General features: G+C 44.7%; 1 protein-coding gene across 4 annotated transcripts in view; it reads left to right on the forward strand.

The window, feature by feature from the left end:
- LOC118790756 (pro-neuregulin-2, membrane-bound isoform-like) overlaps positions 1-16775 on the forward strand; it is a 94754-nt gene that overhangs the window by 68028 nt on the left and 9951 nt on the right. For 2 of the 4 annotated variants that reach the window (XM_036547760.1, XM_036547758.1), the window contains exons 5-6: positions 8575-8633; positions 14591-14614. In XM_036547760.1, coding sequence (XP_036403653.1) covers positions 8575-8633; positions 14591-14614 — 83 coding nt within the window. Of the gene's footprint in view, positions 1-8122; positions 8200-8574; positions 8634-14590; positions 14615-16775 lie in introns of all 4 variants that reach the window. The other 2 variants (XM_036547759.1, XM_036547762.1) reach the window with 2 other exon arrangements.

Genomic DNA, 16775 nt, shown 5'->3' on the forward strand with positions numbered 1-16775 from the left:
ACTCAGATGCTGAAGGAAAATGGCAGTAATGTAGTTACTGGGAAGGAGGTAGACCTGGTCAGGCACAGTCTGGTCATCACCCTCCCACCCTCAGTCCTCTCTCTCATATAGCACTGGTCTTACTCTCACCCCTCTCTTAGGCCACATCTCTCCCTCTCTCTCACACACACACTTCTCCTTTTCTACTTGTCTCTCCCCTCTTCTCTCAGAAATCACATCTCACCCTCACTCGTCTCTGATCACCACTTTCTCTCACCCCCCCCCCCCCCCCCCGCCTTTCAGCGAAACCCATTCCGAGGAACCTTTAATTCATTCATTCTGTTTTACCCCTCTTACAGCGATGCGTTTTTTTACTCTCATTCCTTATTCTTTTGATTCTGGCTACAGTGGCCAGAGAGGAGAAACACCCCTGCTTTTCCTCCACACCGCCATGCGTGCTGGATGAGTGAGTGATGGCGGACTTTCAAATGCCACGTCCTGCTGGTCTAGCGGAGAAACAAATATTTACGGCAGTTGGAGGCCTCCTACGAGGAAAACAAAATCATTGCTTACATTCCAATTCCAAGAAAAGGAGGCAGATTTATACAGACTCTTACTTCAAGGGTATAGAGCGTGTTTGTTTTTGAAGAGGAGTATTTCCCATGAATAGTGTTCAAACAAACCGGCGGAGGAGATCTGGTAGCCAAACCGAAGTTTCGCACACAGTGGAACCAAAAAGGACTCCGGATGCGCAGGAAAGACCATGTGCTTCTTACAGTCGGGGTGACAGGGGCACGCTGGAGGTCTGAGCGGAGATGAGGAAGGTGACAGAGATCTCTTGTCACTTTCCAACCACCATTAATCTTTACTGACAAAATTCTGCATTACAGTTTCGCTCAGACAGACAGGAGATCCTTCCTGCACTGTTTGATATAGTTTCAGGTTTAGAATGGCTAGTGTACCCTGACAACAGTATATTTCATGAAAAACGACTTTAAAAAAAATTCACAAGTTAAAGCGCACTGAACAAAAGCTAGTCAAGGATAAAGGATGCTGTTTAGGAGCACTGGGCAACTTTCTAACCAAATATTTGTTGATTGAACATAAAAAGCCTGTAAAGGAAATACAGTGATTGAGTTTTCCCTGGACTGTCTTAACACTCTTTAACGGGAATTTAAGAAAGCGGAAAAGATTTGTCTCGCCCGAAATGAGGGACTCAGCATGTTCGGGAGCGTGCGGGCTGAAAATAGGCCTCACACTGGCACCGGATATTTGCGTAGGTGCCAGCTGACACAACACACTGTGCTGGACATGGAAAGCATTTCTTTTTGCAGACGAACAGGCACCAAAAAAAAAAAAATCCAGGACGGTGTCCAAGACCATAACAAGAGGGACACACAGGTTGTCAGGTTTTCTTTAAAATTTTTTTTTTTTTCTCAACGAAGGGTCGAGATTTGAGAAGGCAGCACAGGTGTGCGCTCCTCTGGGGTACTCCGCACGACGCACGACGACCCCCGCCCGAGGCTTCGAGCCTCACGGCGTGTACCGGTCGATGTCACGGGAAGGACAGAGGGGTTTTCACAGGGCCGGGAATCCTGCTGGCAGTACAGTGGGGACACGGCTGTGACAGCCGACCAATGAGCTGTGTACAAACCAGCAGCAGCAATAACTCAATTGCTGCGGCTAATTCACTCAGTGCCCGGCAGGAGTCCAGCCCGGGATAATGCAGCCCGAGCCCACGGGGAATAGGCCGAGCCATCGCGTTCGATAAAAGGCCAGGCTTTCGGGGGGCATTACTCACTGGCGAACAAGCGCGGCGGACAGCGCGCCCCTTATTTATACCCCCCCCCCCCCATTCTCCTCCGCTTTCGCTCGGAAACTTCTCAAGAGGCAAAAGTTAACAAACGACCCGCAAGGCGTTTCTTATCTGCCATGTCGGAGCAGGTGTGTATTTCATACCAGGTTTCATCTGTCAGACGACGTCGATGTTTCCAAACCCTGATAAGCTTTTGTCAGAGCTTGTGTCAGGACTCTCTTGGATTGCACAAGCAACAGCCCTACCTGAGCCACACGGCATCGGCGATGTTGGCTTCGTCTCACTCAGATTCTTTTCGCTCATGCCCGATCAAGTGAATTGTTTATTGGAGAGAGCTTGGCTGCCTGATTGAACTTTAAAATGAAACCTAGGTACAGAGCAAAAAAAAAAAAAAACAAAAATGGACAAAAATGCCAGGGGCTGTTCTGGTGGCAGAGGGACCTACTACCTGTTTGCAGAGCTGAAATTCAGAGGAAAAACGGAGAGAGACGCTGCTGAGAATGAGAGAGAGGATTCATTTCAATCAACATGTGAAACATTCCCCCGGCCTGGACGTCCCCATCACGGTGATTTCTGCTCGGTGAAGCAACCTGTCATAATGAGACAAGTATCGCAGGGCAACACTAGTTTAAACACGCGCTTTGGGCCTATGGCCTGGGGGCTGTGGTTTTGAATCTTCGTTACCTTTGTGCTTCCCCTGAAATGAGAAACCTAATGACAAATGCTTAAACAGAACTTCAGAGGTACATTTTGACTATATAAAGCCAATTATCAGTGGTGTGATTTCGGGCATGACTTGGAGGATCTTGTCAAGCACATATTTGCAGGTTCCTAATCAAATAAATGGTGTTGTGTAATCGTGGGTAACATGAATCCCCGTTGTTAACATCTCAGAGGCCAGGGGGATCTGCCCAGACCACACCTACATCCCCACCCACGCTCTAATCTTATTCTGGCTCTCTAGGTTCACTGCCTCAAGCAAAACCCTAATGTTTCATACCTCTCGAAATATCTTACTTGAAGCTGATATCTTGCTTTCAAGTTTTATAATTGTTGCAATTATTACTGATTAACTTCAACACACAAAACATTAAATAAAGACCACCCCACTTAGGCCACAAAGGCCCCCCCCCCCCCCACAAGCAATAAGAATAAATGTTCAAAATCATTGAAAAAGTGGCCTTTCCATCACCAAACTGGTGCCTGCAGTCAGAACCCACTTTGCCATGCACCCCAGCACTGGATTCAATCTAAACCTCCAATTCGTTTGAAGAGAAAGTGAGAGTGTTAAAAGGCATTAACCGTATTAACCCTCCTTTCTCTGTACTGCAATGAACTGGCCCATAAATTCAAACCGGGCAAGTCTTAAGGGAGAAGGCCAAAATGCTGCAGTAAGCCGAGGTTAATTGTTTTTCTTTTGTTTTGGATAGAATATGATTTTTTCTTCAGATGATTTTGGTTAAATCACGGGAATTGGTAACTACCACCCTGCCCAATCAGAAACATTACCAAATAACCAAAACCTAGCTGATAAAGAAAACCATATTTCCTTACCAACCATATTGATATGGATGTTTCTTTTCATGAGGGTGACTTTGAATCATGCATTCCAGAGAGGGGCCCCCCAATCTGTGTGTGTCTGTCAGTGGATTTAGCCCTCCTGAGCTGCGAGACAGGGCTAGTCCATCATCCGAACACTTAAAGAGATACCAGAGAGACCTCAAAGTGGAAAAACAAGACGTGGGGTGAAGCTCAGTGCTGAAAACAAGCACCGCTGGCCCCTGTCATCCTTCTCCTTCAGGAGCCTGATCGAGTTTAGCAGCGATCGGGTAGTGCACAGATGTGGCCAGCCTTTAAAAGCCTATGCTGTAGTTAAGAAAATAAACAATGATGTATGATCCATGTATGCAGTGTAGAGAGGCTCCGCCTGTCAGTCACAAACATATTGTGTCACAACTGTTTGCAACCAGGAAAAATCTCTGAGACACATGTGGGATGGACAGAAAATGGCTGAAATTTTGGAAACCTTATCATGTACTGTAGTATTTGACACATAAGGTGTTTAGTTACATCAGTACCAATCATTAATTTATACTTAAATATTGCTTACATTTTCATGTCCTCTTGAAACTACTATGGCACTTAGAATATGACATGAATAACAGAATATGTTATGTAACAACTCCTTCTTTTGGATTGTGAGACTTATGATTTAGTGTCATCTCTGTTCTTAGGCTCACTTTCCTGTATCCGCTTCTGCAAGTCGCTCTGAATAAGAGCATTTGTTAAATGCCTAAATGTAAACGTAAATGAACGCCTGTTGTGGTACTTTATAACTTACTTTGAGTGAACATCTTCCATAGGATGTTGAAAGACCATGTGAGTCATGTTACGTCACACAGGGCTGAACCTACATTATTATTGTTGAATTCATAAAATATACCAGTTAAGAGCTCAGCACATGTCCACTGGTCCATTGCCAATGTGGTGACTGCAGATACAGGCCTTTGACTGACCACAGCTGAAACACAGCGACCTCACTTTGCGTTTGGACCTCTGAATTGACCACACCTTGTGTTCAGACCTCTGAACTGACGACTTCTTGCGTTTGGATGTTGGAATCAACCGCGCCTCGTGTTCGGACCTCTACATCAACTGAACTCTGTGTTTATATCTCTGTTTTGATGGCACCTCACGTCTGAACCTCTACATCGACCGTACTGTGCGTTCAGATCTTGCATTTGGACCTCGGGTGTTCAGGATCTCTGCGCACATGAGAAGGTCCAGCCTGTTGCTCAAGGTGCTGGAACCGGCAGAGTCAGGTTTCAGCGTTCTTCTTTGGGCTGGGTTGCGTTTCCGCTATTAACGATGGGCAGTGAAATGCCAGTGGGACCTGTGGTCACCTCAGAGTGGCAGCCGTGAGGAATGCGGCAGCATGGAGGAAAAGAGCAGCAGTAGGCACTTCCGTACAGAAGAGTGGATTTTCACAGGACTTCTCATCAAAAATGGACACCGCCGCCCCATCCCTGAAGAAACGTCTCCCTTGTAACTCAAGAGCAAATTCAAAAGTCTTCACCAGCAGCGAAAACTGTGACTCCCCGTGTTAAGAGCATCAGCCAAATTGAATGCGGTCGGTCCTTTTAACCCCGGACTTTGCAGAGTGAGAGAGAGAGAGAGAGAGGGAGAGAGGACAGGGTAGAGATAGACACTGCACTCTCCTTTACTCAGTATTCCCAGGGGACGAGCTTGTCCCTGTGCTACTTTAAATTTGAGACACAGGTTACAGCCCACCTCTGTGTCCCTGTGTGACAGGATCGCATTGTATTCATGGCATCTCTCCACACCACGTACCTGTCAACTGAGCAGCACAGTGGCGTTACAGAGAGTGTGTGTGAGAGAGAGAGAGAGAGAGAGAGAGAGAGAGAGAGAGAGAGAGAGAGAGAGAGAGAGAGAGAGAGAGAGAGAGAGAGAGAGAGAGAGAGAGAGAGAGAGAGAGAGAGAGAGAGAGAGAGAGAGAGAGAGAGAGAGAGCGGTGCTGTAGCTGTGTGTGTGTGTGTGTGTGAGGGGGGTAATGTAGCTGTGTGTGTATGTGTGTGTGTGAGAGAGAGAGAGAGAGAGAGAGAGAGAGAGAGAGAGCGGTGCTGTAGCTGTGTGTGTGTGCGTGTGTGTGTGTGAGGGGGGTACTGTAGCTGTGTGTGTGTGTGTGAGTGTTTTAGATGCATAAGATAATTCTTCTGTAATGTACATTGTTTCAGTACTTTCTGTACTTTCCTGTTCTCACTGGATGTGATTTTAACTTGTTTGCTTGGTGAGAACAGCAGTGCCAGCAGTGATGTTACATGTAACTCCAGGGGTCAGGGGTGAAAGGTCAATCTGAGATGAACCTCAGCCACAGGAGATTTCATGTCAGACCTTATTAAAAGCTCTCCACTATGCTTTTTTTTCTTTGATAACTGCGACTTTCAAAGCTATTCGATCACCATCCCCTGAAAAGAAAAAAAGGCCAACACAAAAGGACGCAAAAGCCCGTATTCATAAAGCAGGAACATCATCTTAAATGTACCCTGGTTGTTTGTTTTTATTTAAAAAAAAAATGTGAAACCTGGGGCCACTTTCACAAAGCTGGTTTGACAAATTCTGGTTTACGTCAATTTTATATGGCTTCACTTAATGCGATAATCCAAGCCAGGCTTATTCCATTTCGAGACACCTGTTTAAGATTAATATGATCCAGCTAACTCAGGCTTGGTTGCTTAATGGAGCTGAAATGTGCTTGCATGTCAAAACTTTAAAGACATAACAGATACACATCACTGACCGGTGACAAGGGTTTTAAAGGGGAAAGCGGCAATGGAAAGGGAGATTCTTGACCATTACAACCGGTCGACCACACATTTCAACAGGGGTGCACACGTTATTGTAACATGGCAGGAACTGCCTGGTGAAATATACAGTGCTGGTCAAACGTTTGGACACACCTGATTAAGAAAATGGGAAACATGCATTCAAAGACATTTTGATCTAGACTTAGACTTTGATCTGCTTAAATGCTTCAAATTCGTTTCTTAGACAAATTTATATTGTGAAGTTGATGCCTATGTCTGAATTTCTTTCCAAAAAAGTTTTAATTTTAAAAAGTATTTTTGGCTCTTTTGAAGAATCTAAAATATAAGATAGTTATGATTTGTTTATAACACTTTTGGTCACTGCATAATTATTATTTCATAGTTTTGATGTCTTTACTATTGTTCTAAAATGTGGAAAATAGTAAAAATAAAGACAGAAAAGTATGTCCAAACTTTTGACTGGTACTGTAGGAGACTTTAAATGTGAAAAATGTACTGTATATATGACTAATAATCACTAAGCATTTTATGAATTATGCACAGTACAGCAGTCAAAGGATTTTAAGTGTGGTGAATCTTGTCTTCACCATGGAAATGCAATATTTGCATGTCACAGTAATCTTGCCATTCATGCAACAAAATGGTACCTCTGTTCAAACATGCTCCTCAGACTGTATAATTGTGCTCTTTGAAAATTACATTGTGTGCTGATGGTTGTGGATACTTACGAAATTATCACAACAGAAAGATGGCTTGTCTAGGGTACAGCTGATGATGCACGCACATTACAATATTGTAGACATCCTGGATAATTGTTACATTGTCCTTTGATGTTAAATACAGTAAATATGGTGTATGAGTTTTTTTTTTTTCATCAATTACTTTTGTACACTGCACATTAAGTTACTGGCCCAGTTGGTTAGCAGGGTATTACAGAATTCAAAAAATATCCATCACATGACAGATTTATTTACAGTCGTAGTGTTATGTCTTTATACAAAGTGTGGAAGTTCTCCTCTCTCTGGTCCAACTTATCAAGAAAATGTCAGCTTTTTTCAGAACAGAGAATAGTAGATTTGATTGGTGGGGAAGAAGATGTAGGTTTTTGTGCTTTGCTGTGTTTACCTTACCTCAACCTGCTACCCCATCAGTTAACATGTGCATTGGGCACAATGACTTTGTCCCAAACATGCTTTGTGAAACAGAACAGCCAAGCTTCCCTCTTTCTGTTTACAAAAGTTAGCAGCTAGCTCTGTAGGCCTGGCTTCGTGAAGCTGCCCCCAGGACAGAATTCACTCAAACTGAACAGCGGGTTTTAGGATCTCCTTCTCTCAGGGACTGAAACCATAGGTTGCGTTGATGCTTTATGAATAACCATTGAAAGTCCTTTCACGCTGTTCAGTGTGGTTAAAGCTAATTGTGGGAGTAAGGTTACTCATTCAAGAGACAGGTCTGTGGTAAGTACAGATTGTCAAAGATGTTCCTAGTGTGAATGCAATGAAGTCAATTAGACTCAAGAGTTGGCACACTTTCATGAATCATTTTAGTGAAATCAGTGATTACCTTCAATTACATTGACTGGAGTCTTTAGCTGACACCTAACAGTAATATACAGAAAACAATTGTGAATATATAAATAACGATTTATCAAATACAGTATGAAATATGAACTACAAGCACTATTGTTCATGGGCCTTGCCGATAGATTTGTAAATTTATGTATAATTTTATGCATGTCTTGTAGAATATATTTCTAATATATGTCATTTCCAACATATTTTACACAGAAATACAGACAAAATGGTAAAACATACTGTCAGTAACTAATACATGTATGATTATGTGCATTATATTTTGACATGTATGTGTGACATGTGCTTGGGTCTCATGTATTAACATGTGTTTCTTTAGCGCCATGGGAGACCTGGAAGGTGTTGCTCAACTTCCTGTGTTGTGTCACTTCTTCCCTTTCCTCCCCCAGATGTCCAGCTGAGTTCTTCGGGCCACGGTGCCTTCAGACAGAGCCACTGCGGTTATACATGCCCAAACCGCATAAAAGTATGTTCACCTAACATGAGCCACCAGAAACCAGTGTCATTTTGCGGGGGTTGCCTCTGAGACCTGTTAGCTCCCTTAGGTCTGACCAAAGCCGACCGAAACGAGCTGTGATTGGCTGGTTGGCAGATGCACTGTGGTGATGTCACCAGTGGGATCCACTCTGCCTCTTTTGTCTGGGTTGTGCTCCGTTCTAATTCCATGTTTTTCTGCTCTCTCTCTCTCTCTCTCTCTCTCTCTCTCTCTCTCTCTCGTTCTCTCTCTCCCTCTTCTTTTTATCTCTTTCCCTTTCTTTTATGTTCACACGCTCTCTTTCTCTCTCTCTTTCTCTTTTCTCTCCCCTTCCTCTCTTTCTGTGGTTTTGTTTTCCTCCATCAGGTGTCCAAATAACTTTACTGGTGATCGCTGTCAAACCGACGTTATGGCCGGTTTCTACGGTATATTCATTTCTTCTTCTGTCTGTCTATCATTGGAGTTGCATGCTGGAGCTGAGATGTGGCATGCCTCCATGTCCACCTCTAATTGTTGCCCATCTGTCTGGTTGTCGACTCACTACTTATGCTACTTCGGCCCATAGACAAACCGCCCCCCCCACCCCCCCCCCCCCCAGAGAAATGAACCAGTATTTTAGATCTTCTTTCAAATTCAGATTTAAAGCCATGTAGAGTGTAAGCGTCGCTCTGCGCACGGCCATTAGAATAAACAGTGTCGGTTAAGCATGCTCTCCTGGTTCTCCTTGATGGAGATGTGTAACCGCATGTGTCCTTGCTGATAGACATGAATACTAATCCAGTGAAAGCAAAATCACGGGTGCGTCTGACAGGCTTCTTCCTTTGTGATGTCAGACATCAGTAAAAGGGCTAATTGATCACTCTGCCACAGTCAAATTGAACTGAAGTCTTCAACCTTGAATGGCAAGGGAATTATTAATGGAAATTTTTTCTTGCCAGTTAACAAATGACGCTGACTACAGATAATAATACTATTCCACAAACATTTTGATATAGTTTTATTCAAAACAAATATGTTTAGCGTGGACGAGTAGATACAAACATTTATAATTATAAATAATTATAAATCTAGTTAGAAGCCTAAATGTATGACTGACCGGGCCACATGTTCACAGGATAGCATGCAATATTTGGAGGTTTTTTGGTGCAGAGGCTGGATAGCAGTCCAGGAAAAAACCCTATCGGAGTAAAGAGTACCTTCTTTATGCAGTCCAACTCTTTCAACAGTTCTTTGTGCCAATGAGAAATCAAGCAAGAAAAATAGAATAAATAGCCTTGCTTTCAACACAGAGAGTAGGAAAGAGTGGCCCTAAGGTATAAGCATCACCTTATCTCAAGCTGCAGGTGAAATTCATTTATATGTACATTTAGTCATTTGGCAGATGCTCTTATTCTGAAGGATTTTGCGAAACTAAGGTACATAACAGCATATAACAAGGCCACTTGAATAACAGTACCAAAAAATAATGTGCTGAAACAATTATCTGTATATTCTTGTCTTTATGTACTTATAACTGTATGTAGTTATAAATGTATGCTTTCAAAATCATTTTTTTTTTGCATTTTTACAAATTAAATATGGTCTTTCTCAGAAGAAGCAGTAACTAATAATAATAATCTTGGTGATGTTAAAAAGTATGACAAAATTCAACATAATTTGTTTTAAAGTAATGGCAAACTTGTCCCTTAAAAACAGGAGAAAAAGGTGAAAGCACTGAAATAAAATCTTTGATTCTTAATCACCATCTTTAAAAAAAGCCAAATTTTGCATTACAGTACCTGAGTTGTTCAATGCTACATCAGGCCATGTAGGATGTTAGGATGTTCCGAGCATTATTATACCATATTAAAACTGATTTCACACAGCGCTAAGTACATCATAGCAGTAACATTGTGTGGTCAGCCATGCATGCCGGTTCTGAGCGACAGGATCCAGCATGCGCGCATAGCTGCGAGTGTGAAGTTAACCTCATTGCAAGCTTGAGGCATGGTGCATGACCCCGTAGCCTAGCGCCTCGATGCAGTGTGAAAGCGGCATTTGCGTCCATGGAAACCTACAGGAGATTGAATGATGAGGAACCCCCCCCCGAAGTCTCCACCCAGCATGGGGCCTAGGCATGACTAATCAAACTCAGAGAGTGTGAGTTCACAGTGTTCTCTACAGAGAATGGGGGTCCCTTGTTGTGTGTCATATCCCAGTAGATGCACACACCTGATGATCAAGATGCAGTAGCTGAATCACAGACATCTGCCTGCTCAGTGTTATTACAGCACTGATCAGTGGCCTGCTTATTTAACGAATCTGAGTCTCATCTGATGTGATACTGCACTGAGGCAGCCGGCCAATCAGTGACTTCAACACTGCAAAGCTGTTTGTCCAATTAGACGTTGTGATAATGAGAGGTTGCGTTCAACCAGTGAGTTTAACGGCGAACACCAGTCAAAAACCTAGACGTCTGTTGCATAGCCAGAGAGCAAATGTCATAGGTTTCCACACTGGTAAAACTGTAAATAGAAGCTCTATTAGGGAACTGATTTCTCTACAGCAAATCCCAGGTGGAGTTTCCAGCCTCTTGTCGCCTCTTATTCTCATGTGAGGTGTTTTATCAGGTGTCAGACCCGTGCGTGGATAGCCAGCTGGAGGATCCAGTGTCTGTCTTTTACTCTTTTTATTGAGAGGCGCTTGAGGGCAGAGGACATGAGGGCGCTCTCATAAATATCACACCTGTGTCCCATGCGAAGAGGTCTCAGGTTGACCCCGTTTCTCACTCCTGCTCTGACGTGCCATACCTCCCTCTAGAGGTGGACTGCACCACAATGCAGGGGGCGGCAGCGTAGCACAGTGGCTAAGGAGCAGGACCAAAAGGTTGCCGGTTCAATTCCCCGCTGGGGCACTGATGTTGTATCCTGGGGCATGATACTTAACCCCAAATTGCCTCAGTAAACATCCAGCTGTATAAATGGATAACATTGTAACTGGTGTAAGTCACTCTGGGTAAGAGCGTCTGCTAAAATGGCAATAATGTAATGTAAAGGGGGGGGCGGTGGTGCCCTTACGATTTTGTGGTACCAGACTCCTGGTGCTGAGCCTGAAGTAGGACCACTGGGCTGTTGTGTCCTTGACGGTTTCTCCGGCTCCTTAGAGTTGCACGCAGGCCCCCGGGGATCCCAGCTTATCCTGATTTCCGCAGCGAGCAGGGGCTTGATGGACGATTCCGCCCCCCGGACAGGATTCTGGTCCATCGCGGGGCCATTATCCCAGTCCATCTCGCTGACGCGGAGTGCCATATCGACGCACCGAAGCCTGGCCTGACAGGCCGGTTCGCCTCCGCGCACACGCTGAGCGCGTCTCCCCCGCTCCTCAGTACACAGGCAGACTGCGCCCCCTACAGGAGAGACTCATATGGTTCTTATCTGTGCCGAGGATCCCTCCTGTTCTCTACCCTCCGCTGCTGACGTAGTTAGAGGCATGTTTCTTCTCCAGAGCCAGGCCTGAGACCAGGCCCAGGAATGCTGCTGGTGCATCTCTCTGGGCCCTGACTTTGTTTCTCAGAGGCAGAAACCCCCCCTACCCTCCTTGCACACACACCCCCATACACACGCACACATAAACTCATACACACACAGACATACATAAATACATACATACACTCACATGAACACATACGCTCACACACACACCTAACACCGATGTACTAGCACATGCTCACACTGACACACACACAGAGACACACAGACACACGTGTATTCACACATGCCATGCTCACACACACACACACACACATGAATACACACATGGAGTCACACACACACACATATATATGCATATGCACGCACACACACACACACGCGCGCGCCTCTCCAGTTCCCTGATAGCTGCACCTGCGTGGCTGCAGCCCCCCCACAACCCCCGCCCCCTCCTCCCCCCCTTCACGCAAACTGCGCTGCGTGGCTGCAGTCCTCTCGGGGGACACAGTAAAAGCTGCATGTATGACGCAGACCTCTGCTGCACCGCTCCGCCCCTCCGTCAACCCAGCTGCCGGCAGCCGGCATGTTGTCATGACAACAGCGGGGATTTGCTGCATATCATGCTCGGCTCGGCTGTCAGGTGGGGGCTGTACCTGCGAGAGCGCCGGCCTAACTCGCTGCTACGCTAACCTCGCCGAGGAGGGCGCTGGAAGCTCTCGGAGCCCTGTATGTATATCAGCACGTATGTTCCCATCTGATACTTTGACACTGGCCTCTAGAGAGGGTTCTCTCTGACATAACTCTCTCTCACTGCAGCTTTGCTCTCAAGATGTCCAAACTCCTCCCTCTTTATTCATGTCAGCTTCTCATTGGTTGGTTGGATTTAGAATAACCGTTTCACCCCAGTACGGACATTGGCAAAAGCTCCACACAGTGAGAAATTGTAGATGTTTTCTGAAATCCCATAAGACCCTTTAACGGATAGGAAAGGAAATTATTATTATTATTATTATTATTAATCTCCATATAGAAATTAAATCAAATGTATTCATAGCCACTTGGCAGTGACATAAGTATGGGATGTTTGTCAACTTTAGGGGAAAAAGTTACTTCAAGTTCTTATTGCGTTCCACATTAAAAAGGTTTCTTTTCAATCCTGAGGAAGGTTGTTCCATGCACACGTCGAACATTAAGGAAAGTTCCCGAGGTAAACGGAAACTTTCTTGTTGTTGTCATTAGGTTCCCTCCATGCGCGCATCCATCAAAAACAGGGCGGTGACAGCATCGGGCTAACGACGCGCAAACACGATTGGATCTTGAGCTGAAACGGGTCCCCTCGGCGCTCTGTCTTAGCTGGGAATCCCCACGACAGCGGAGGGCGCCAGGCCCGAGAACGCGCTCTCAGATGCGCTCTGAAGCTGCGCCTTTCCGAAGCGTTTGAAGCGTTTAATCAAAGCATCGTGATTTCCCGCCACGTGACGACCACCAATCGCTACGGCGGCTGAGAGTCTGTCAGTGATGCATAGCTGCGTAGTGTCAGGGGAGGACACTTGCTGTCTGGCTGTCAGCGTCTTGCGTCCGGGTGTCTCAGCCTCACTTCATCCGTCTTCTGTTGATTTTTGTCTCAAACGCACACATCAGTGTATGATGACCCAGATATAAGCAGCAGCAAGGCGTTCAATCAAACCGCTACTGCGCTCTCCCCTCAACTTTCAGTAATGAATTACAGCAAGCGTTTCATTTGCTTTATTCTGAGTGTTTTTTCCATCAGTTTCACCAAACCACAAATCTCAAGATGATGTGCAAGAATAAAAAAAGAAATGTAATGCTTGCTAAAAATTCGTTATTAAACGTTAAGGAGAAAGTGTCATAGCCGTTAGATTGACTGCCTCGTAATGACTCTGTGGCTGTGTTACATCAAACACAGGAGATGTTACACCGTTACATCAAACAGGGTTTATGTGCACTCTCTAATTTGATTGTCACTGGTGAAATACAGTCAAATAAATATAACAAAAAGTCATTTTGAATAATAAAGTTTAAAACCATTAAAATTATTGTGAGAAGGCTTTTCTCGTTGTATGACATCAGCATGTCCTAAATGCAAAGCGCTGTAGGAAATATCCACAAAAAGTTACCCGTTAAACCAAAGAAAAAAAAAAACGCAACATAAAACCACCGGACAATAACTGATTAACCTAGGAGATGTTTACATGGCAAATCATCTAAGTAAGGTAAGCTATTTGAACCACATTTCTTTGTAAATAGATATTTTTGAAAACTTTTTCTCAGAACTATGCATAAATGTTCAGACTGTGTTGTTCAGTTTGCATATTTGAGGCATTAACACTGATTTTGTGCTCTCATTTTCCTCGTGGAATGTACCAGTAACCTGTGAAACCCCTCGGCCCAAAATTACAAAGCTCATGCACTTATACCATAAATAAATACAGATATGAATACACAGTTAAATAAATGCAAACAAAACTAACTGGTCTGTTAACCTATGTATGTGTATATTTAGTTCCAGCCCCCCATAATGTAATGCCATGGTTTTTTGTGTTTGACAATAACACAATGCTTTTTAATCTTTTTTCCTGCCCCCCCCCCCCCCCCCCCTAAAACTTTAACCCAGAAATCAGATCTAGTAGATACGTCAGTAAGTGGTGTGGCTGTCTTTGTTTTGCATGTCCCTGGTTGTCCGTCATCCTCTGTGCTGCTTGCCTGTGGAACACCGGGCTGCCTCTAAGCACATTGTCTCGTCTGATGCTGGTGCTGTCACTTGTCACTTCAATGTCTCAATGATCTCACGCTAGTCACGTGATTACACATATGTTTTTTGTATGTTGGAAGATCTCTTTCTGAAACTGTTTTCTTTTTTCTTTCTTTTTTTTGTCAACTTTCTGCATTGGCAGAGCGTCTTGGAATTGAATTTATGGGTATGGAACAATCATTCATTTCAATTAAAAAAAATAAAGTAATAATTAAAAGCATTACGAGCTGCATAAGATTTCCTTAAGTCACATCTTTCCGTTCTTTTGAGAGCTGATCTGAAACTGAAAAAAACAAAAAAAAAAATTGATGAATTTGTCAATCCCTCACTAACGCTGTTGACTTTAATAGGCTTTCCCCTCTAGCAGTGTAGCCCCCCTCCTTCAAACTTGACAAGCTGTCATATCTTAAGGCTTTTAGTGCAGCACTCATCTTTGCTTGTCCACAGAAGTGGGTGGGTGGGTGAGAAGGGTGGGTGAGTAGCGCGGGGGATGGGGGTGGGGGGGGGGGGTTGCAGTAAATTGGAGCAGAAGCAGAGACATGCCAGATTTGTGTACAAACACATTCTGCGACCCCCCCGGAGTGACTGTGTTTACACAAAGAGCCGTGTGAGTTTACGCCGAGAGGTCGGACTTGTTATCCTCCCAACCCCCGCTCTGTATCTGAGTCAACCCTTGTCCAAACTGTGCCAATGGATCACTGGGAAGAAAGAAAGAAAACACACACACACACACATACACACACACACACACAGCACCCTCCTTTGGTGGCCTCACACACCCTTCTTCTCCTTTTATTCCATTGGAGCAGTGGGCCGGTTCGGCGGGCTAGTTGGAGCAGGTTTCTGATCCCCCCCATTCCTCCGCCCACCTGCTGCACTGCCCTGCCCCTGGCCACAGCTCATCCGCCACTCAAACAAGCCTCCCCCAATCAGTGCATTTCAGCGTGGCATGTGCCCGGCAGGCCACTCCCACTGCTTATGAAACATTGCCATAGGCGTCAGATGCCGTTTAATCAGCACCCAGAATTTGTGGTCATGTTGTTCCCTCTCAGCTCGTAGCCCCTTTCACTCGCTGTCTGCACAATGTGTGTTTTAGAACATGCGAGGGAGGTCAAGGGAGGGCTATCTTGCCCATGCAGTGTGTGTGGTGTGTGTCCATGTGTGTGCGTTGGTGGGGAGAGTGTCGCTCTAATGTCACGCCATATATGTCTGCTAAGAGAGAGTGCATATGTGTGTGTGTGTGTGTGTGTGTGTGTATTTGGGAGAGAGGGGGGCTCTGCTGTGATTAAATTGAATTGACAAGGGGGTACTGGGTGAGATGTAATGGGGGATTCAGTGATATATTACCTCAGGGGAAGCAAAAAGAAAAAGAAAACAAGCAAATGAGTGCTGCTTACTTAAAAGCCCTATACCCTGTGCTTTCACAGGTCTTAAATATATAGTTTGCTTGAAGTTCTCGCCTCCTTTGCGCCCCCTACTGTTTCTCTCCTGTAATAAGCATGCGATGCCAGGCTTACAGTTGACTTCCTCCCCTCTGATCACCGCCACTGTCTCCCCCTTCCCATTCCCTCCATGGTTTGCTTTCGTCCTTCTCTTCTTTTTCCCCCATGTTCTGTTCGTTTCTCTCGTCCTTGTGGCTCACCCCGCACCCACAGGATGTTCTGTGACATTGCTGTGGTTCAAAAAAATTGGACGCAAAAACTGACACATTTGTGTTGTTTTTGATTTGTTGCCTTAGATTTAGCGTATCTTTAACGTATCTTTAACGGTCACTACTGTTATGATGCAGACATGTGAATTAGCTACATTGCACACAAATATCCGAATAGTACAATTAGAGCGAATATCATTGTTTTTTTTTATCCGAAATTTTGTTTTTTCCTGCCTTTTTCCCTTGAAATATTCTGGTGATGTTCTCTGGGCCTTGGCCATAGGCTTTTGATGATGAGGCCAATTGGAAGTCCTCACTTTGCAGTGACTCTGTAGGATCCAGACAGAACTACTGCTTTGTCCATTCAGTGAGAGTCACATGCTGGCACCGCCCCCATCAGACTCCTCCCTCACTGTGATCCACCCATTAAGCCAGCTGCAGTGAGGCCCCGCCCACTTTGCATATATTCATGAGCTCCACCCCCTTTTGGGCACTGCTCACAATTGGCACAACATCCTTCAGCCACTGCCCAGACAGCATTGCTCCTGTGTCATGTGACCATTTCCAAGGGAGAAAGGGTGAAACAAAATTTCCATTCATTTTACAACGGATTTTTGTTTTCCTCCTTATTTAACTTTTTGTTTTTAAATCGCACTTTACATGAATGCATTGAGAA

Source organism: Megalops cyprinoides, chromosome 16, assembly GCF_013368585.1.
Source record: "Megalops cyprinoides isolate fMegCyp1 chromosome 16, fMegCyp1.pri, whole genome shotgun sequence".
Lineage (NCBI taxonomy): Eukaryota > Metazoa > Chordata > Actinopteri > Elopiformes > Megalopidae > Megalops > Megalops cyprinoides.